The sequence below is a fragment of the Danio aesculapii genome, chromosome 20, assembly GCF_903798145.1.
Source record: "Danio aesculapii chromosome 20, fDanAes4.1, whole genome shotgun sequence".
Taxonomy (NCBI): Eukaryota; Metazoa; Chordata; class Actinopteri; order Cypriniformes; family Danionidae; genus Danio; species Danio aesculapii.
Window position 1 is genome coordinate 18,877,834 of NC_079454.1, and position 22,843 is coordinate 18,900,676.

At 44.6% G+C, this 22,843-nt stretch overlaps 1 protein-coding gene across 1 annotated transcript in view; it reads left to right on the forward strand.

Annotated features, from left to right (window-relative positions):
- Nucleotides 1-5,333, forward strand: part of gnpat (glyceronephosphate O-acyltransferase) — a 43,006-nt gene extending 37,673 nt beyond the window's left edge. The window contains 1 exon segment of the mRNA XM_056481118.1: nt 573-5,333. Coding sequence (XP_056337093.1) covers nt 573-616 — 44 coding nt within the window. The 3' untranslated portion in view covers nt 617-5,333.
- Nucleotides 5,334-22,843: the final 17,510 nt, after the last annotated feature.

A 22,843-nucleotide genomic window follows, 5' to 3' on the forward strand; every position in this document is an offset into this window, starting at 1 on the left:
CTTTCTCCAGAAGAAAAAATATTATCAGACATACTGTGAAAATTTCCTTGCTCTGGCAAACATTATTTGGGAACTATTTAAAAAAGAAAATAAAATCCAATGGCGGGCTAATAATTCTGATTTCAATTGTGTGTATATATATATATATATATATATATATATATATATATATATATATATATATATATATATATATATATATATATATATATATATATATATATATATATATATATATTAAGTGATTTTTTTTTTTTTTTGTGACTTTTTGACTTTTTATTTCTGTTGAATCTAAAAACATAAACCTTTTCAGTGCATATACAAGCATAAAATATTATGACAGATTTAACCATGGTAATTCAGAGAGCTCATTGTGTCCCTGCTGCTAAGCAGATGTTGCTTGCTTTTAAAATATATTAAGCTCTCGCTGAACAAGTAAAGTTTTAAATATCCTCCGTGTTTGTCTGCCTCTGTGACCCAGTTGTTGTCATGTCGCTGCGCCGTACCATCATGACCTCCTGCGTCTCTGTTCTTTTTTAACTTGTTTACTTTTCTTTTCCTCTGACACACAGGAGGTAAAATTCCTACCCAGAAGCCCATGCTTGCTCGGCTGTAGCACGTGTGGAGTCTCTGGAGGCCCAAACCAAACTTGACTGCCTTCATTACCATAATGCCAAATTTTGCAAGGTGGCAGTGGCTTCGCTGACTACAAAGGTGACCTGTCATGGAGCTTTAAAGGGACGTCACGGGGTCTGCCATCTGGGACGCCCCTGCTGCGCTTATACAAGCTCTCTTTTATCTCTGATCCTCCTTCTGCAATCCTGACAGGAGGTTTGTGCGTCTGCGATCGGCCTTCGATCTTTATCAGACGACTTTTAAACTGCTCTGATGTCGCCAAACATATGAAGACAGCGATGATTTTTTTCATTTCCGTGTTTGAACATTCATCCACGAGCGTTTTATGTGTGTCAGCACTAAAGAGCTTTCGCTTTAATGGGAAACACTGTTACTGTTTGTTCTCACTGGATTTGGCTCTGTTATCTTTTCACGGTGACAGATTTGATATTTTCTTATGTGCAAGATCGAGTTGCATTTGCTACGGATCAAAGTTTTTTGGGGGGATCGTGTTACAAAAATAGGTCACTCCAAAGTGTGTTCAATGCTAAAAAAAGTAAAGTTGTTGTTAAAGAAATAGTTCATCCAGATATAAAAATGGAGGCTGAATAAAAACATCACAATAATCTACAACACCACTCCTGGAGATCAGTTAAAGGAATGGTTAACCCTAAAATGAAAATTAACCTATAATTTACTCGCCCTAAAACTATTCTCTGTGTATATGACTAAATGTTGTCAGACGATCACAGTTGGAGTAGTTTTAAATCTAATCCTAGCTCTTCAGTGCTGTATAATGGTGTTGAATGGTGACTTTTATTTCGAAGCTTCCAAAAGTGCATAAATCTGTAATAAAACGAACCCATACTCTAGGAGAGGGTTAACGCTTGTCAAAATTACCCCGTAGTTTACTCTCCCTAAAGCTATTATGTGTGTATATGACTTTCTTTTGTCAGACGAACACAGTTGGAGTAGTTTTATAAATAATCTTAGCTCTTCAAGGCAGTATGATGGTGTTGGATGGTGACTTTTATTTTGAAGTTTCCAAAAGTGCATAAATCCTTCATAAAAATAACCCATACACTATGAAAGGGTTAACACGTGTCAAAATTACCCCATAATTTACTCACTGTCAAACTATTCTATATATATATGACTTTCTTTAGTCAGACAAATAGTCAGAGTAGTTTTATAAATAATCCTGGCTCTTCAATGCTGTAAAATGGTGTTTGATAGTGACTTTTATTTTAAAGCTTCCAAAAAGTGCATAAATCTGTCATAAAAATAATTTATAAAGTACAAGAGGGTGAACACGTCAAATTTACCCCATAATTTAATCTCCCTCAAGCTATTTTCGGTTGAAATGACTTCCTTTTTTCAGTCGATCACAGTCGGAGTAGTTTTAATCTAATCCTGGCTCTTCAATGCTGTTTAATGGGGTTGGATAGTGACTTTTATTTTGAAGCTTCCAAAAGTGCATAAATCCCTTCATAAAATTAACCCATACACTAGGAGAGGGTTAACGCATGTCAAAATTACCCCATAATTTACTTACCGTCAAACTATTCTCTCCATATATGACTTTCTTTAGTCAGACAACCACAGTCGGGGTAGTTTCATAAATAATCCTAGCTCTTCAACGCTGTAAAATTGTGATGGATAGTGACTATTATTTTGAAGCTTTCAAAAGTGCATAAATCCCTGGTAAAATTCACCCATACACTATGGAAGGGTTAACACTTGTCCAAAATTCCCCATAATTTACTTACCATCAAATTATTTTCAATATATATGACTCTCTTTAGTCAGAGAAACACAGTCGGAGTAGTTTTATAAATAATCCTAGCTCTTCAATGCTGTAAAATGGTGTTGGATTTATTTTGTAGCTTTCAAAATCGCATAAATCCCTCGTAAAATTAACTCTTACACTAGGAGAGGGTTAACGCATGTCAAAATTACCCCATAATTTACTCTTCATAAAACTATTCTGGTTGTATATGACTTTATTTTGTCAGACGATCACTAGTCGGAGTAGTTTTAAATCTAATCTTAGCTCTTAATGGTGACTTTTATTTTGAAGCTTCCAAAAGCACATAAATCGGTCATAAAAATAACGTGTACAATGCAAGAGTGTTAACACATGTCTGATGAAGCGAATTGATGTGTTTTTGTAACAGAAATACTTCTAATGTTTTTGTTTTAATATCAAATCGCTGACTTATGTCAGCTGCCAAATACACGTTCTCGACAACTTCTCTAATATTGTAAATTCTCGTTTTAGTTTCAGTTGGTTACTGTTATGGTTACTGTTGTTTAGCTATCCTTGTTCATCTACTCTCACTGGAGCTTCCACTACTAATACGGTTAATGTAATTAGGCAGTCGTGCATCACGCGGCATTATGAATGCGTCTTACGAACATACAGAAGTCTGTGATGGAAGTTTGTAATTACATTTTTTAAAAATTTGTCTAGTGCTGGGCAAAGACTAATCGTGATTAATCGCATCCAAAATAAATAAATATATGTGTATTATATATTTTTACTATGTATATGTAATACACACACACACACATAATAAAAACAAAACTATACACATTTTTTTGGCATAGATATTTACATTTATATATAATTAGTATTATATATTTTACACACAATAAACATTTTCTCAAGTATAAAAATGCATGTGTGTAAATAAATATACACAGTACACGCACATGTATACACGTACACGTCTTATGTCAAAACAAACTTTTATTTTGGATGCAGTTAATCACGTTTAATCTTTTCCCAGCACTAATAGGTGCATTAACCCCCTGGCTGTGAATGGATTAATTTTATGGCAAATTTATGAGCTTTTTGGAAGCTTCAATATAAAAGTCATTATCCAACACCATTGTACATCATAGAAGAGCCAGGATAAATATGAAAAATACTCTCACTAGTGTTTGTCTGACTGAAGAAATTTGCATAGACTGATGATGGCTTGAGTGTGAGTAAATAATGGGGTAATTTTCATTTTTGGGTAAAATAGTCCTTTAAAATCTAGTGAAGCACAAAGCGGTCTTTTTGTGAGAAACACGTTCATCATTAAGATACCCTCTGGATTATTTGATAGGCTTTTATAATGGGGGCTTTCAATTTCTGAGTTATAAAAATCAATAATCAAATCAAAACGTTTCAAGTAATGTTGGTGTTAAATACAGGACGTGTTTGAGGAGATTCTGTGCGGTTTGCTTTTTACAGCAAATTATTAAAGTTTCGTAAAATTACATTTTACCACAGAACTAATGTTACTAAATGGAAATAAGTATATATTTTGAAATTATTTATAAAAAGGATAAAAGACTACAGAAAACCGGATTTTAACACCAGGATTACAGCACTCTATTTATTCTTTTGGTTAAAATATATATATATTTTCCATGGTTAAATTCTTTCATCCATAATATTAGATAGTAATAGAAGATGATTGCTTTAATTACAGGAAGCATTATTTTGAATTACTGTATGGCCTCAATATTTTGGTCAGAAATGATAGTTTTGAGTTGAGGTAAATCAATTATTATGAATATAATTTAACCATTAATGAACATTAATTAACATTAAACTTAAAACTGTCGTTCCCTCAAGATTTTCTTAAAAATGTGAGATTATAAAGCTTATATATTAAGTTCTAAGTCTATAAGTTAAATTACTTATTATATACTTTTACATTAACTTAAAGTAAACATCTCTGTGGATTTGTTTCTTACAAACATTCAGCTTTTTGATTTACAAGATACTAACTGATGATGTAACTTTATTATTATGATTTATGGACAAACAATCTCTTATACATGTCTTATACATGTCAAGTGGACTTCACTACATTTCAATAAATATGTATAAGTACAGAATATATTTGAGTAAACTATTTCTTTATCAAAAAGGCTGCCAAATATGGAGATTCTTTAATGCCAAAATAGTGCTTACATGCTGTTTACAAAAACTAGCTTTTCTGCTTATGCAAAATAACAGGATCAAAGCATATCACTGCTTATTTTGGATATTTCACAGTTTCTTTTTATTATTAAACTGATCAGCCAAGGCAGAGGCATGTAGCAAACTGCTGAATCTCTGTTTTTATGCTGATGTGAACAACCCCGTAATGTTTATTTCAAATTAATACATTTATTATTCAGAATTAATGAATTAAGAACTGTATACGGTTCAGTTTTAGGTCACCTGTGCGAAACCAAAACTGATACAGCAACAAAGTTTAGATATATTTATGTGTTGACACTCTTTTTAGAAAGAATTTTGAATGGGAATGCAGGTATATTTTCTATCCCATAGTTTGGTCGTCAGGTGTTATTTATTAGTTGTCATTTCATGGATGATGCAAATATAAAACTCAAGCCATAAGTAAAGCCATATAGCGTTCATCCACACAATTCTTGCACACTTCATCAAATTATGTAAAAAATAAAAAGAGAAAGAAGGTGAAACCATATTTATGTTTACACCGACAAGCAGCTTTTTACATAATTAGATGAATTCATCTTGTGGATTGAAAAGGTTTTGAGAGGATCTGTGGAAATCACTCTCATTTGTTTGGATTATGTTTATGGATTGTGTGTTTATTAATGTTAATATTGTGATTTGAAACTTTGTGTCTAATCAGTTCTGAAGTAATGCCACTAAAGCAAAAGATTTTGCATTAAAGGATTTAATTCAATTCTGTGCGCGCGTGTGTGTGTGTTTGAAATTATTAATATTAGTATTTTGGTTTTATCCAGCTGTTTGTTTTATTTTATGGACATTTCTGCTAAAGTTTTCAAGTATATGCTACTGTTCAAAAGTTTTTTTTTATTCAAAGAAACTTTATGTTTATTAAAATAAAAATAATATTAAAGTAAAAATAAAATGATCCTGTTATAATTTTTTCAAAAATGTCGATTATTCCTGCTATCCAAAGCTACAGTTTAGCACTATTTACTTCAGTTTTCATTGTCACATTTTCTTCAAAAATCAAGACAAAATTTAAATTGGCTGCTCAAGAACATTTATTATTATTATTATTTTTATTATTATTGTTATTATTATTATTATTACTATTATTATTTATTCGTTTAGCTGCTAATGCATTTTTATGAAAACCATGATAAAATAAATTTCAGGATATTTGATAGAGTTCAAAAGAGCATTCATTTGTAAAGGACGTATTTGCAGCATTATTAAAGTCTTTACATGTCATACAGAAGTATTGTTAGAACTTTTTAGATACTTTGAATTGTAATTCTGCAATGTGGCCAATTGTACGGAGCTACTATAGCTATTTTACACTGTTTTGAATAATAGTAATGTTAAATTAGTAGTCATCAATCTTGACATATATTAATAACACAACTAGTAGTTTTGCTTTAAAAATAAGGCCACGGTGTAGTAGTATATTCCAGACTAAATCGAAATAATCTGCAGTATTGTTATTGCTGCTTTATCGGTGTTGTCCTCTAGATGGCAGGCTTGTATGAGTATTTTACCTCAAGCTCGCCGTTAAGAAGTCTGTATTTTATGGGCAGTTTTGGACCTTTCACCAAATTTGTGCAGCCAAGCAAAACCTTTTACTCATATTTCCTTCCCATTTCATTCGTCTTGTCAACAGGATATCAATCAATATGCCAGCAATCTCCTCCAGCGAGCACACAGAATACAGGACATGTTTACTGCTCCTTCCTGATAGTAAGCTATAGTGCTAATGCTGTACTGAAAAGCAGCGATTTTGGTAGGCCTGTTTGTTTTCTTAATCACGTCCTAAATTTGTTTTTGTTTTGTTTTGTTTTGAGAGTCATTCTACAGAAATCTCTGGGTTATATATGTCCATAGAAATTAAACTTTTTGAAAAAACTTGTCAGGTTTACAAAGTTTAATTATAAAACGAAACAATATATTATTTATTCAAATACACCTTTTGAGTCAGGTGGCAATAATTATTTAGGTAAAAATCCAAAAACCTCAAAACTGCTTGCCTCCACAGCCATGTACAGCATGAAGATGTTTATATTTAATCGTTATGAATAAATGATATTTTGAAGGGTAGAAAAATCTGTATTTGACCTCAAAATAATGATGTACAGTTGAAGTCAGAATTATTAGCCCCCCTGAATTATTAGCTCTTCTGTTTATTCCCCCCCCCCCCCCATTTCTGTTTAGCGGAAAGATTGCTTTTTCAACTCATTTCTAAACATAATAGTTTTAATAACTCATTTCTAATAACTGATTTATTTTATCTTTGCCATGATGACAGTAAATAATATTTGACTAGATATTTTTCAAGACACTTCTATACAGCTTAAAGTGACATTTAAAGGCCTAACTGGGTTAATAAGGTTAACTAGGCAGTTTAGGGTAATTTAGCAAGTTATTGTATAACGATAGTTTGTTCTATCGAAAAACTATCGAAAAAATTTATAGCTAAGGGGCTAATAATTTTGACCTTAAAATGGTGTTTAAAAATTTTTAAACTGCTTTTATTCTAGCCAAAATAAAACAAATAAGACTTTTTCCAGAAGAAAAAATATTATCAGACATGCTGTGAGACCTACCTGATCTCGGATTCCCTTTATGCTAAAAGACCAGGTGGGAGCCCTGTGCTCAATTATCTTTGAGCCCAGGGTTCTCTCTCGGGACAGCATGCCAAACCTAAAACAAGTCTTCACATTGTTTTATATATGTTGCTCAGCAACATGGACACTTCCAAATGGTGTTAAAACTGTGACATACTGTATTTAAAAGGCATAATTCACCCAAAATGTAATTTCTGTCTTAAAGGTGCAGTAGATGATTGTCTTCAGATTTTTATTTTTTTTGTGCTGGTTGAAAGTCTCTTCACATTTCAATAGTAATGATTAAAGTAAATGGTCTAAATGTGTTTAAATGTATTTTTATATTCTGGGTAAGGCATAAGAATAAAAAATTTTCATCCAATTAAATATTGTCGGGCCGACTTCTCTCATAATTCCGATAAGTAGCTCAAACTGTCTGTCAACAAATGTAGATTTGGGCTTCTGTGCATATCTGTTCACGCAGATCCGCCATTATTATGTACGCGCCATCGCGCGTTCACGACATGTGCACACGAGACAGTCACGGTAAAATCAAATGCTGAATTGAAACTTTTTAAAATCCTGAATTAGTATTGGAGTTTCTTTTTCACGCTGGAGGAAGGATGAAGTATTTCTGTTGAACAGGTAATGTTAAGTTTTAAAACTATTTTAGTCCCCCAAAGCTGATGTAGATTGGCCTGTGTTATGAATGGGTTATATGCACAGAAGTGTTGTTTAGCTACTGAAATCTCCCAGTGAAAGATTTATGTGACTATTTTCAGTTTTATAAGGACTTTTTACAGCATCGATAATGTAGATTTTTATTTAGTTTAACAACTAAATACATCAGTAAATAGTGCTATTCCGCCTAGCCTGCTTTACTGAGCTAAAGTAGCTTTTATATACACATTGGTTCATGTCATATGCTAAAAACATGTCTCAAACATAATTATTCAACTTCAGAATTATGAATAGTTGCATTCTGAACTGTAAACCCTAATGTTGTCTGAAGCCTAAAATTGACTGAACATAACTTAAAATTTATTATTTTGGTCCTATCACTTAAAAAGATGAGTTAATGTAACTTCTGTACCATGAAAATGCATAAACTTAAGATTTCAAGTCATAATTAATCCTTTGAAAAAAAATAGGTCATTTTCACAAATGTAGTCTTGACTGTAAAATTCTAATATGTAAAACCTTTTAAGTGCAAGGTCTTTTTTAAATCAGAAAACAAATGGCTTTAGGTATAATTATTCATCATAATGTGAATAAATGGCTACTTATTTTTTTTTATTTATTTAACATTTTTTTTCATAGTATATTATTACACACACGCAAGCATACACATGCATACAGTATATATACGTACACACACACACACACACACACACACATATATATATATATATATATATATATATATATATATATATATATATATATATATATATATATATATAACGTGTAGTTTTATTTATTTAACCAAATCAGACAAGAGGGCGTGCAAATCATACACTGAAAACCCTAATAAGTTGACTGAACTAAATTAATTGAGTAAACTCGTTGCCTCAATTTAATTGAGTAATGAAGTCTGGCAAACTGAACAATTTAAGTATAATCTACTTAAGTACTAAGTTTGGTAAACTGAACAATTTAAGTAAAGTCTACAAAACCGGCAAGTTAAATAAACTTAAATACGTCAGTTTTGGGAGACTCTATTACTCAATTAAATTGAGGCAACGAGTTTACTCAATTAATTTAGTTCAGTCAACGTATTAGTGTTTTCAGTGTGATGTAACCACTTTACTGTGAATTATGGACTTTAAGTATGTTCTTTACATTTTGACATGTTCTATATCAGGGGCCCAATCCTGTTTCTGGAGATCTTCCTTCCTGCAGAGTTCAGCTTTAACCCTTATCAAATGCAACTCTCAGATAAACTATATACTGCCATCTCAAAAACATTGCAAAAATAAGATGCTTTGTTTCCATTGAGGACTTGTTCATGCTTTTATCACCAGCAGAGTGGATTACTGTTATGGACTCCTCACTGGCCTTTCCAAAAAAAGACAGGTAGATAGTTACAGCTCATCCAGAACGCTGCGACCAGGATTTACACTGTCTTTACACTGGCTCCCAGTTACATTCAGAATATATTTTAAAGTATTATTACTTAACTATAAATTGTCTATAAATCCATACATTATCCATAGCGTGAAAATGTGCATAAAAATGACATTTCAATTTCGTGGCCTTTACATGACTTGCTTTAATATTCCCTGTTCAAAATTGAAACGGAAAAAAAAACCAACATTTGGTTTTTCACTTTTCATTTGAGTAGAGAGGAAATGATAGAGGATTTGTTAAAGCAGTCTCCCGCGGTCGGACGGCAGCAGCAGTCTCCGAATCTTCAGAGGATAATTCACCCCCCACCAGCCCTCAGTCGTCGGCCGCTCCGTTTCCTCTTCCACCGGGAAACGTCTCTGTCAGACGAGCGTCGGCACTGTGGGGATCTCCTGACAGCGAAATAAATAATGATTCTCACATAGCAGCCGCAATGAAGTGACAGCCTGGAGATGATTTAATAAAGTTCAATACAATCTAATTGAAGTTGTGAGCGAAAGCCTCTCGAGAGACGATCCCTTTCTGGATTTGTCACACACCTCTGAAGTGTGTATTATAATATGGAGAAAAAAGCATGAAGGAAACTTCTCACCTGGTGGTAGTGGATGAACTTAAACAGGGTGGGTTACTTCACACACTTTACACTTGCTCTCACAAGGCTGTAATGTATGAAGACTTGTGGACAAACCTTGACCACAGTAATCCTTACATTTTTATGGATGTGTGTCATGGATTTCGAACAGCAATGGTAAAACTGATGCATTTATTGAAGTGCCTTGGAGTGCTATACCATATAGTACTAGTGGATTCAAGAAACATTTCACTTAAAGGGATAGTTCACAAAGTAATTTGATCTAGTTTACTACCAGATTTAGTAGCCTTTATCTTTAACAGAAAATTACAGAAGATTACCGGTATGTTTTGGCTTTGTGATGTTATTTTAAACGGATAGTTCACTAAAAAAAGTCTGTCACCTCTTTACTTGTTCCAAACCTTTTTTGAGTTTCTTGTTTCTGTTGAACATAAAACAATGGACAACAGTCAACTTCAAATTACGTTGATATTTCATTTTAAAATTTTAGGTTGTGTTAGAAAGTGACCAAAATACGACGTCGAGCCAACATCTTAAACCAACGTCATATTGATGTCAAATACTGACATTTATTCGTCAGGTGTAGCAACCAAAATCCAAAGTCTGATAGACGTCATAGTGGCAACGTCCACACAACGTCAAGCTGTAACATCATTAGATGTTGATATTTGGTTGGGCGTTGGACATTGACATCGGGCTGACGTTGGGTTCTGATGTTAACCCGATCATTTCCAAACAAAATGCAATGTCCCCATGATGTTGGGGTACAACGTCAATCTGATGTCATGTTGACGTCCTGTGCCTGCTGGGATGCTGTAAACCAGTAACCATTCATTCATTCATTTTCTTTTTGGCTTAGTCCCTTTATTAATCCGGGGTCGCCACAGTGGAATGAACCACCAACTTATCCAGCACATACCCTTCCAGCCGCAACCCATCTCTGGACAACATCCATACACACTCGCCCACACTCATACACTACGGACAATTTAGCCTACCCGATTCACCTGTACCACGTCTTTGGACTGTGGGGGAAAACGGAGCACCCGGAGAAAACCCATGCAAATACAGGTAGAACATGCAAACTCCACACAGAAACGCCAACCGACCCAGCCGAGGCTCAAACCGGTGACCTTCTTGCTGTGAGGCGACAGCACTACCTACTGCGCCACTGCGTCGCCCGAAACCAGTAACCATCCATAATCATTTTGTTCCTTCTATAGATGTTAATGATTAACAGTTGCAAATATTTTTCAGAATATCTTTTGTGTTCACCATAAAAAAAGAAAAGAAACTCATAAAGGTTTAGAACAAGTGAGGGGTGAGAAAATTATTTTATTTTTGTATGAACTGTCCCTTTAATTGGCAAAACCCTGTTGAAAAAAAGAGTACTAATGGTTTCCGGTACAAAAATCATTAAAAACAGTGCGAACCCTCAAATTTGATCAACTAAAACCAGCACAGTTGATTTGTTTCTAGTGCATTAAAATCCTTACAATGGTTTCAGCAGGGCCTGCAGCAAATGATAATATATTTATGGCATTTATCAGCTAATATTCACAGGATGCAAAATTGCGTTTACATACACTCTAAAAACTGCTGTTGTTTTAAGTTAAATTTGGGGAAAATATGGACAAACCCAACTATTGTATATGATGTTTTTTCAGTTCAGTTTAAAGAAACATTAGTTAGTAGTCTCTTTTAAACTTGCTTAAACAAGCATTTATTGGATATGTTTTGTTTTACCACACTGTCACTTAGACAAACAAAACATACTCTGCTTATTAATAATATAACTTGTATTATACACTTTAAGGAATAAATCACCTTATATGAAAATTTTATCATCTAAACATATCTGAGATGGTTTCTTCCATAGTATTTCCACCATTCTTTAAAGTAACATCTTTGTATTGTATTTAATATCTCAAGTTTTCAAATGCATGTTTGTCAATGGACAGTGGGCAAAAAAAGTATTGAACGTGTCACCATTTTTCTCAAAAAAACATATCTCTAAAGGTGCTGTTGACTTTCATCGGATGTTGGTAACAAAATAGAAATCTGTAAAAGCAAAGAAAAGAAAAGACACATGAACACATGAAGAAAGGGTGGTTTAGAAAGGCAGTGAAAGCCCAGACAGCAGCTGAAATCTCTCAGTAGTTCTTTAGCAACCCTCTGCCCTTTTTCTTTGTAAATGAATATTAGCTGCTTCAGCCAAACATCTACATCACCAGGATGATGAAGCTGAAACCAGGGTGGACATTTCATCAAGACAATAATCCAAAACACAGCCAAGAAAACTCTTTTCTTTCAGAGAAAGAAAATCAAGCTGTAGTATGGCCCGGCCAATCACCTGGTTCAATTCTGGTTCAATGTCAACAACCCCTTTAGGAATATTATTCCCAGGAATCATTACTTATTTTCCCAACTGTATATGCATATATTGGCCTGAGTTTTTTGTTACAGTCATGACCAGCAGACGTCGCCATTGTGCGGCGTTTCGAAAACCTCAAAACTGAATCATCTTGCAAAACAATTTGCTTAAATGATTTACAATATTTGCTTCTTCCCATCACTACTGACAAGTATTCTGATACTTTCAGCATTTATATTCTATTGCAATTATACGGTGCTGCTGTACACTAAAAGAATACTGGCATCGTCCATGTCCTAAACTTACAGCTGTGAGGTCAGATCCTAATCAGAGGGATGTACAGGAACAATCAATTCTTTTTACGATATGTATTTACACATATTAATTCCCAATTGAGAACATTAACAAGAAAGTAGTCTACAAGCACATCATAATTCCACAGACAGGATCTTTTTCAGAGAAAAGCTGGACAGTATGAATCAAAGCAGCATCCATTGATTCATAATGAAGTTGGATGATGTCTCGGTCAGATTGAATAACAGGACTGGAGCTTAATGCTTTCAAATAGAAAACCCAAGGTCTGAAAACCCAATACCATATTGATTATGATTTGTATGAAGGGGTGCATTTCATCAGGATTTAGTCATGAAACATCACCTCTCGACCCTGTGGGTAATGTGGCTGCACCGCCCAGGAAATTAAATTAGGAAATTAGAGCCGCAGTATTTAAATGAGACTCCCAGCAGGAACTGGCTTTCTGTGTTTTACTGTTCGGCATTAACCTCACTGAAGCAATTAGCATCACCAAATCACGTACTGTAGGATTCAACGTTTCATTATAGGAATGGTGAGCTGCGTATAATTAAAAAAGTATTGATAAACACATACCTGAGTATCAGCAGGGCACGCTGCTGCCAGAATGGCTTTCATAATTACAATATCTTCCCATCTCTCTTCACTGTGGGCAAGAAGTGACTAAAGCGCATTCTGATATGAGAATAAGAGAGGCCATTTTAAAGCAATTACACAAAATGAGCATACAGTTTCTATTCATCTAGGTTATTTCCTGGTGCTCAAGTGCTCTTTTCAGTAGCATTTAGATGGTTTTTTACATTTTTCCCCCAACAAGGACTACTTCTATACATGAGTTTGCCCAATAACTGATAAAACAGAACATTAAACCTGAGCTCTATGCGTTTTGTTTGTCTCAATCAACTCCCTAGTTCCCTAAATGAACATTGTTCACACAAAAAAGGACCCTTTAATGATGTTTAAAGTGCATTATGGAATGCTTGACTACTTTTCCTCAGCAAAGTGGTAAATTATATATAGATATTAAAGAGCCCATATTATGGGTTTTTGAAAATGCTCTTCCATATAGTGTGTAACACAGCTCTAAGTGAAGTGAAATGTCCAGCTAAGGATTAAATCTGTAAGTGTACAGTGTTTAAAACTGTTGATTCATCTATAAAAGAGTCGACTCATAGTGCTTCAAACGAGTCGTCTTGATAACGAGTCATTAGGTGTTTCGTGATGACGCGGCTACGAAACACAAGCAGTTGCGCGCGCAAACCCGGGAGATTTGAAACCTGCGGCCCCGCCCACTAACAGAAAAAATTATTATTCACGGATATAACTGAGGACGCGGGTGGTGAGGGAGGTGTCGCCGATGCCGCTATGGACGTGCCGGCCCTGTGTGTGTGTGTGTGTGTGTGTGTGTGTGTGTGTGTGTGTGTGTGTGTGTGTGTGTGTGTGTGTGAAAAGAGCAGGTAGACTGTGATGGGCTAGGAGATCTCCTCGCCAGTTCTTGGGACTTTTTGCTCAATAAAATAGTTAGTCGTCTGTATTTTCTAGTCCATCGTCTGTATTTACATTCACCCACTGGCAGCCAAAATCCACTATAAAGCGTGTATGCTCTGTGACTACTTTTATATTGTTGATTATCAGCTGGCCATTTCACTCTGTCTCGCGCTGAAGCCTGTCAGTGTCATCGACCAATCGCAGCAGGCTGTCATTGGTCCAATCAGCGCAAATTAGCTTCGCGCTGAGGAGGGGTTTGGGAACAAATGAATCGCTGAACGATTCATATGGGAGTCGCTGAAATAATTAGGTAAAAATAAATGCAGATTATAAGACCATGAAAGTGTTTTTTGACCTTGCATGCATATTAGACTGTTGTTGGAGACCCTTACAACCTAAATATGACCCTATTTCATGTATAATATGGGCTCTTTAAATACAGTTTTAAATGTTTTATATTTAAAATTTCTATCAAGTGTAAAGGTACCTTATACAATGTGGATATACCTAGGCATAGCCAAATAATAATAAATATAACACTATTGTTCTGTGGATTATGCTGTCAACATGGGGCTCCATTATGTTCTGCACCAGAGCTAGCTAATCAAGCTCTTACTATATACTAGAAACTTCCTGGCAGGTGTGTTGAAGCAAGTTGGAGCTAAACTCAGCAGGACACCGGCCCTCCAGGACCTGGTTTGGATACCTCTGACCTAAGTGTTTGTGACTTTAACATCTCGATTATTTGGATCAGCTGCGTTTGATATGGTGTGCAGAGCTGCGGCCCTCAAGGAATTGAGTTTGAGACCTTTGACCTTGAGTATGTGAAGATCTTGTTTGTTATCTAATCTTATATTAAAATTGATATGCATGTGGGGCTCATTTAAAAACAATAGAAGAAGAGATGCACCAAATGCACCACATTTTAAAATTGTTTTCAATATGGTGGTGACGAGGACAGATTTTGAACATTAAATGTTGAGGAGCAAGCTCATTATCTACTTAGGCAATTGCAAACCAATCACATGTGGCTTGTTGTAGGGGCGTATGCCCTTCCAGCTGCAACCCAACAGTGAGAGTACAACCCCCAGTGCTGGGAAACACCTAAACACTACAGCCAATTTATTTTATTCAATTTACCTATACTGCAAGTCTTTGGACTGTGGGGGCAATGAAGCAACAGAAGGAAACCCAGGTGAACGCTTGGAGAACATGCTAACTCCACACAGAAAGGCAATAGACTTACTTAAGGAAGTAAAATAATTGATTGGAACAACAAAGCCTCATTTGGATGATGGTTGGTCTTTCCAGCCAGCTTTTGAAAAGACGATCAAGCCCATTTGGGGATCCAGTGGCACAGTTGGGTGAGTGAGAATTAGCGTGGCTGGTGGTGTCGGCGCTCGACGGGGTACTTGGTGAGACCCAGGCCCCAGCCCGCCAAGCCCTGCCCGACGGGAGACCCCTTTTCCGGGATGTCCCGCGCCTGGAGGTGCCTGTCCGGGGCTGATTGTCTCTGACCTGCCATCTGGAATTCGGGGAAGGCGAAGAATTGTGGACTTAGGTTTTGGCGGCTTTGCGTTTGAACGAAGCAGGGGGTCAAGGGCCAGGCTGGCTTACCCTGGAACAGTGCCCCGACCCCGGGCGAGCTGGAGGGCGCCCGTGGGCATGGGGAAACCCAGCCAAGGGGCTGAGACATTGCAGGCTTACCCAGGAACAGTGCCCCGACCCCGGGCGAGCTGGTGGGCGCCCGTGGGCATGGGGAAACCCAGCCAAGGGGCTGAGACATTGCAGGCTTACCCAGGAACAGTGCCCCGACCCCGGGCGAGCTGGAGGGCGCCCGTGGGCATGGGGAAACCCAGCCAAGGGGCTGAGACATTGCAGGCTTACCCAGGAACAGTGCCCCGACCCCGGGCGAGCTGGTGGGCGCCCGTGGGCATGGGGAAACCCAGCCAAGGGGCTGAGACATTGCAGGCTTACCCAGGAACAGTGCCCCGACCCCGGGCGAGCTGGAGGGCGCCCGTGGGCATGGGGAAACCCAACCAAGGGGCTGAGACATTGCAGGCTTACCCAGGAACAGTGCCCCGACCCCGGGCGAGCTGGTGGGCGCCCGTGGGCATGGGGAAACCCAGCCAAGGGGCTGAGACATTGCAGGCTTACCCAGGAACAGTGCCCCGACCCCGGGCGAGCTGGAGGGCGCCCGTGGGCATGGGGAAACCCAGCCAAGGGGCTGAGACATGCAGGTTTACCCAGGAACAGTGCCCCGACCCCGGGCGAGCTGGAGGGCGCCCGTGGGCATGGGGAAACCCAGCCAAGTGGCTGAGACATGCAAGTTTACCCAGGAACAGTGCCCCGACCCCGGGCGAGCTGGAGGGCGCCCGTGGGCATGGGGAAACCCAGCCAAGGGGCTGAGACATGCAGGTTTACCCAGGAACAGTGCCCCGACCCCGGGCGAGCTGGAGGGCGCCCGTGGGCATGGGGAAACCCAGCCAAGGGGCTGAGACATGCAGGTTTACCCAGGAACAGTGCCCCGACCCCGGGCGAGCTGGAGGGCGCCCGTGGGCATGGGGAAACCCAGCCAAGGGGCTGAGACATGCAAGTTTACCCAGGAACAGTGCCCCGACCCCGGGCGAGCTGGAGAGCGCCCGTGGGCATGGGGAAACCCAGCCAAGGGGCTGAGACATGCAGGTTTACCCAGGAACAGTGCCCCGACCCCGGGCGAGCACTGTTGGCTCTGGTGCGGCGAGGGGGGTTCCAGGGGCACCAGTGGCACAGTTGATTGAGCGAGAATTCGCGTGGCTAGTGTCAACGCTCACCGGAGTACTTGGTGAGACTCAGGCCCCCATCCCGCCAAGCCATGCCCGACGGGAGACCCCTTTTCCGGGATGTCACGCGCCTGGAGGTGCCTGTTTGGGGCTGACTGTCTCTGACCTGCCATCTGGAATTCGGGGAAGGCGTAGAAATGTGGACTTAGGTTTTGGCGGCTTTGCGTTTGAACGAACCAGGGGTTCAATGGCCAGGCTGGCTTACCCAGGAACAGTGCCCCGACCCCGGGCGCGCTGGAGGGCGCCCGTGGGCATGGGGAAACCCAGCCAAGGGGCTGAGACATGCAGGTTTACCCAGGAACAGTGCCCCGACCCCGGGCGAGCTGGAGGGCGCCCGTGGGCATGGGGAAACCCAGCCAAGGGGCTGAGACATGCAGGTTTACCCAGGAACAGTGCCCCGACCCCGGGCGAGCTGGAGGGCGCCCGTGGGCATGGGGAAACCCAGCCAAGGGGCTGAGACATGCAGGTTTACCCAGGAACAGTGCCCCGACCCCGGGCGAGCTGGAGGGCGCCCGTGGGCATGGGGAAACCCAGCCAAGGGGCTGAGACATGCAGGTTTACCCAGGAACAGTGCCCCGACCCCGGGCGAGCTGGAGGGCGCCCGTGGGCATGGGGAAACCCAGCCAAGGGGCTGAGACATGCAAGTTTACCCAGGAACAGTGCCCCGACCCCGGGCGAGCTGGAGAGCGCCCGTGGGCATGGGGAAACCCAGCCAAGGGACTGAGACATGCAGGTTTACCCAGGAACAGTGCCCCGACCCCGGGCGAGCACTGTTGGCTCTGGTGCGGCGAGGGGGGTTCCAGGGGCACCAGTGACACAGTTGATTGAGCGAGAATTCGCGTGGCTAGTGTCAACGCTCACCGGAGTACTTGGTGAGACTCAGGCCCCCATCCCGCCAAGCCATGCCCGACGGGAGACCCCTTTTCCGGGATGTCACGCGCCTGGAGGTGCCTGTTTGGGGCTGACTGTCTCTGACCTGCCATCTGGAATTCGGGGAAGGCGTAGAAATGTGGACTTAGGTTTTGGCGGCTTTGCGTTTGAACGAACCAGGGGTTCAATGGCCAGGCTGGCTTACCCAGGAACAGTGCCCCGACCCCGGGCGCGCTGGAGGGCGCCCGTGGGCATGGGGAAACCCAGCCAAGGGGCTGAGACATGCAGGTTTACCCAGGAACAGTGCCCCGACCCCGGGCGAGCTGGAGGGCGCCCGTGGGCATGGGGAAACCCAGCCAAGGGGCTGAGACATGCAGGTTTACCCAGGAACAGTGCCCCGACCCCGGGCGAGCTGGAGGGCGCCCGTGGGCATGGGGAAACCCAGCCAAGGGGCTGAGACATGCAGGTTTACCCAGGAACAGTGCGCCGACCCCGGGCGAGCACTGTTGGCTCTGCTGCGGCGAAGGGGGTTCCAGGGGCACCAGTGACACAGTTGATTGAGCGAGAATTCGCGTGGCTAGTGTCAACGCTCACCGGAGTACTTGGTGAGACCCAGGCCCCATCCCGCCAAGCCATGCCCGACGGGAGACCCCTTTTCCGGGATGTCACGCGCCTGGAGGTGCCTGTCTGGGGCTGATTGTCTCTGACCTGCCATCTGGAATTCGGGGAAGGCGTAGAAATGTGGACTTAGGTTTTGGCGGCTTTGCGTTTGAACGACCCAGGGGGGTCAATGGCTTGGCTGGTTGCCCACAAAAGTGTCCCGATCCCGGCCAGCGCCATTGTCATTGGGGGCATGGGGGTCCCGCCCCAACCAAGCGGTTCAGACATTGAAGTCAGGCCCAAAGACAGTGCCCCGATCCCAGCCAGCGCCACTGGCATTGGGGGGTGGGGGTCCCGCCCCAAACAAGCGGTTCAGACATTGAAGTCAGGCCCAAAGACAGTGCCCCGATCCCAGCCAGCGCCACTGGCATTGGGGGGTGGGGATCCCGCCCCAAACAAGCGGTTCAGACATTAAAGGCTTGCCCCGAGATAGTGCCCCGATCCCGGCCAGCGCCGCTGGCATTGGGGGGTGGGGGTCCCGCCCCAAACAAGCGGTTCAGACATTAAAGGCTTGCCCCGAGATAGTGCCCCGATCCCGGCCAGCGCCGCTGGCATTGGGGGGTAGGGATCCCGCCCCAAACAAGCGGTTCAGACATTAAAGGCTTGCCCACAAAAGTGTCTCGATCCCGGCCAGCGCCATTGTCATTGGGGGCATGGGGGTCCCGCCCCAACCAAGCGGTTCAGACATTGAAGTCAGGCCCAAAGACAGTGCCCTGATCCCAGCCAGCGCCACTGGCATTGGGGGGTGGGGGTCCCGCCCCAACCAAGCGGTTCAGACATTAAAGGCTTGCCCAAAGACAGTGCCCCGATCCAGGCCAGCGCCGTTGGCCTTGGGGGGTGGGGGTCCCGCCCCAACCAAGCGGTTCAGACATTTAAGTCTTGCCCAAAGACAGTGCCCCGAACCCGGCCAGTGCTGTTGGCCTTGGCCTTGGCCTTGGCCTTGGCCTTGGCCTTGGCCGAGGCGAACGTCCGACACTGGAAGAAGGCAAACACAAAACTCCCATATTGAACGCCCCTGGAACTACGTGCCGCTGGTGCACCCCAGCCACCTCAACAAATTGAGCACTGCGCCGGGTGGCGGTAATGGGAAAGGCTGGTGCCCCCGAGCTATCTCTGTACCACAGTACGGGCGAGGTGATGGAGAGGGTGGTTCCCCACATCCAGATGGTTCACCAACGGCACGTCTGCGTAGCGAGTGCCACTAGCTAAGTCAATGTTCGTGGCTTAAGTGTGGGGTGCCCGGGGTCTGCTGGTGAGCAGGTGTCAAACTAGAAGACCCTTTGGGCCCGGTGCTTGCCCCGGAAAGGGTGTGGGCCCTGGGGGAAAGGGGGTGTCAGTGGTGGCCTTGGGAGTCAGGGGCTCCAGCCCCTCTAACTTGGGCCCTTGCCCCCGGACAGGGTGTGGGCCCTGGGGGGAAAGGGGGTGTCAGTGGTGGCTTTGGGAGTCAGGGGCTCCAGCCCCTCTAACTTGGGCCCTTGCCCCCGGAAAGGGTGTGGGCCCTGGGGGGAAAGGGGGTGTCAGTGGTGGCCTTGGGAGTCAGGGGCTCCAGCCCCTCTAACTTGGGCCCTTGCCCCCGGACAGGGTGTGGGCCCTGGGGGGAAAGGGGGTGTCAGTGGTGGCCTTGGGAGTCAGGGGCTCCAGCCCCTCTAACTTGGGCCCTTGCCCCCGGACAGGGTGTGGGCCCTGGGGGGAAAGGGGGTGTCAGTGGTGGCCTTGGGAGTCAGGGGCTCCAGCCCCTCTAACTTGGGCCCTTGCCCCCGGACAGGGTGTGGGCCCTGGGGGGAAAGGGGGTGTCAGTGGTGGCTTTGGGAGTCAGGGGCTCCAGCCCCTCTAACTTGGGCCCTTGCCCCCGGACAGGGTGTGGGCCCTGGGGGGAAAGGGGGTGTCAGTGGTGGCCTTGGGAGTCAGGGGCTCCAGCCCCTCTAACTTGGGCCCTTGCCCCCGGACAGGGTGTGGGCCCTGGGGGGAAAGGGGGTGTCAGTGGTGGCCTTGGGAGTCAGGGGCTCCAGCCCCTCTAACTTGGGCCCTTGCCCCCGGACAGGGTGTGGGCCCTGGGGGGAAAGGGGGTGTCAGTGGTGGCCTTGGGAGTCAGGGGCTCCAGCCCCTCTAACTTGGGTCCTTGCCCCCGGACAGGGTGTGGGCCCTGGGGTACAGGGGGTGGGAGCGGTGGCCCTGGGTGTCAGCATCAGCATTTGGGATGATGGTTGGGTCTTTCCAGCAAGCTTTTGAAACCAAAGTCCATTTGGGGCCATGAGGAAGATGGTTGGTCTCGGGAACGGCCGGTGGCAGGGGCTTGGCGACGCTCACCGGGGTACTTTATGAGACCCAGGCCCCAGCCCGCCAAGCCATGCCCGAAGGGAGACCCCTTTTTCGGGACGTCCCGCGCCTGGAGGTGCCTGTCCGGCGCCGATTGTCTCTGACCTCCCATCGAGAATTCGGCGACGGCGAAGAAATGTGGACTTAGGTTCTGACGGTTTGGCAGCTTTGAGAAAGTTGGACTTAGGTTTTGACCATTTCGCGCCTGCACCAAGCACGCTGATCGATAGGAGCTTGTTTTGACGCCCCATGGGTTAGGCCCCTGCCCGGCACACCTGCCCCAACATGGGTGGGTCGGCCTCTATGGGTGAGGTTGGTTCCTCCCTGCCTCGGGCGTGCTGTGAGGGAGGCGTGGGGGGGTGTCCCTCCGCACACAACCCCCCCCTTTCCCGCCTCTATCTGTGGGAGGAAAAAAAACTCAAATGGCCTGTCTGGTTTTGACCAAGAGCATGTCCGGCGCTCTGCCCGCCAGCCCGCCCGCCTGACCCCCTGTGCTTTGTCCCCCCCTGCTGATTCTCAGTCCGCGCCGCCCTCGCCCTGGACAAGGGCTGGGGGTGGTAGGTGGGCTCGGTAGTCTCCAGCGTGGTGTGTCGAGCCCAGGGGCCGTGTGGGGTACGGGCTGGTGCTGGCTCCAGCCCCTGTGTGTGTGCGTGACCAGTGCTGCGTCTCCCGCCCGTCCGCAAGCACGCCCACCCCTTCGGGTTTATCCTTGCCGGCCCTCGGCGGTCTCCCCTGCCCCACCTGACCCCCCCTACCCCTCTCCCGGAGGTGTGTGGGGGTGGCTGGTGGAGGCGGAGGGTGGCCGCTAGTAGTTTCTGGTGAGGTGAAACAAGCCGGGGTCAGTGGTGTCCGGGCTTACGGTCTGGCCCCTCCTTTTTGATGGTTGCGGTTCATGATGCGGTGAGCCCCGGAAGAGGTGCGTGTTCGATGGGGTTCTACGACACTGCTTTGAAAGTGGGAAAAAGCCATGTATAAAGCCCCCGCGGCTGGTGCAGTCCAAGCTGCCCAAAACGGTGCGTGTTCGGCCGGGCTCATGCCATCCCTTTGTGGGGGCAGAGAAGGGAACTATAAAAAGCTTTATGCAAAAAGCCCCCTGCGGGCTGGCGCAGTACAAGTTGCCCAAAACGGTGCGTGTTCGGCGGGGCTCATGCCCATCCCTTTGTGTGGGAAAAGGGGAATAAATCAAAAAGCAGCGAAAGTCCCCGCTGCTGGCACGGTGAGGCTGCCTGAAATGGTGCGTTGTTCCTGGGACAAAAATCCACCAAAAGTCGTAACAACTGCTTCCATACAAGTTGGATCAAAGGGATCTCGTAGGTATCGGTCCTTCCCCTTTAAGAGGGGGAGGGGGGACCAGCGTCGCTGACGCGGAAGCGGACGCTTCGTCCGCCATCTTTTAAACCGCTCCACGCGGCATGTGGGTCTCTCTCCCTCCAGCCTTGGTCTTGCACGGTCATGACCGAATGTGCGCTCTGCTTCAACGTCTACAGCCGCCTCTCGCCGCACCTGTCTGCGGTTCACAAGGTGTCGAACGCGGACGAGAAGAAGCTTTTGCTGGCGCTCGCCGCTGGGCGCGTGGACATGCGGAAGACGGTGTGCCCGGTGCCCGGCTGCCGGAGGACGCCGGCCCGCCTAGACAGACACCTGAAGCAGCACGCCGAGCTCTCCGTCTCGGCCAGGAAGGAGGCTATGGGCCGAGCGAGGCGTCGGAAAGTGGCTCGAGAGTTGCGGTGGTTGCGGTCCACTCAACCGACGGTACCCGTGGTGTCTCGGCTGGCGTCGTCCTCCGAGGAGGAACGGGAACCAGACGGCCCGGAAGCCGAGCGTCCCTGCGCCGACCCCCGCTGCAGGCTCGCAACGGAGCGCATACAGGCCCAGCTGTCAGAGCTCCGCAAGCAGGTGGACAAGGTGAGGTCCGCCCAGCTCCAATTTGCCCGCCGCTATCGAGAGTTGAGGAGGGGGGAAGAGGGGGAGGAAGAGCAGGCGGGCAAGGTCGTGTCCTGCCCCGCCGGCACCATCCCCCGACCCCGCCCCCGGGCGCGGGCCGGCCCCCGGGCGAGGGGCGGCCCGAGGTCTCCGGGCGGC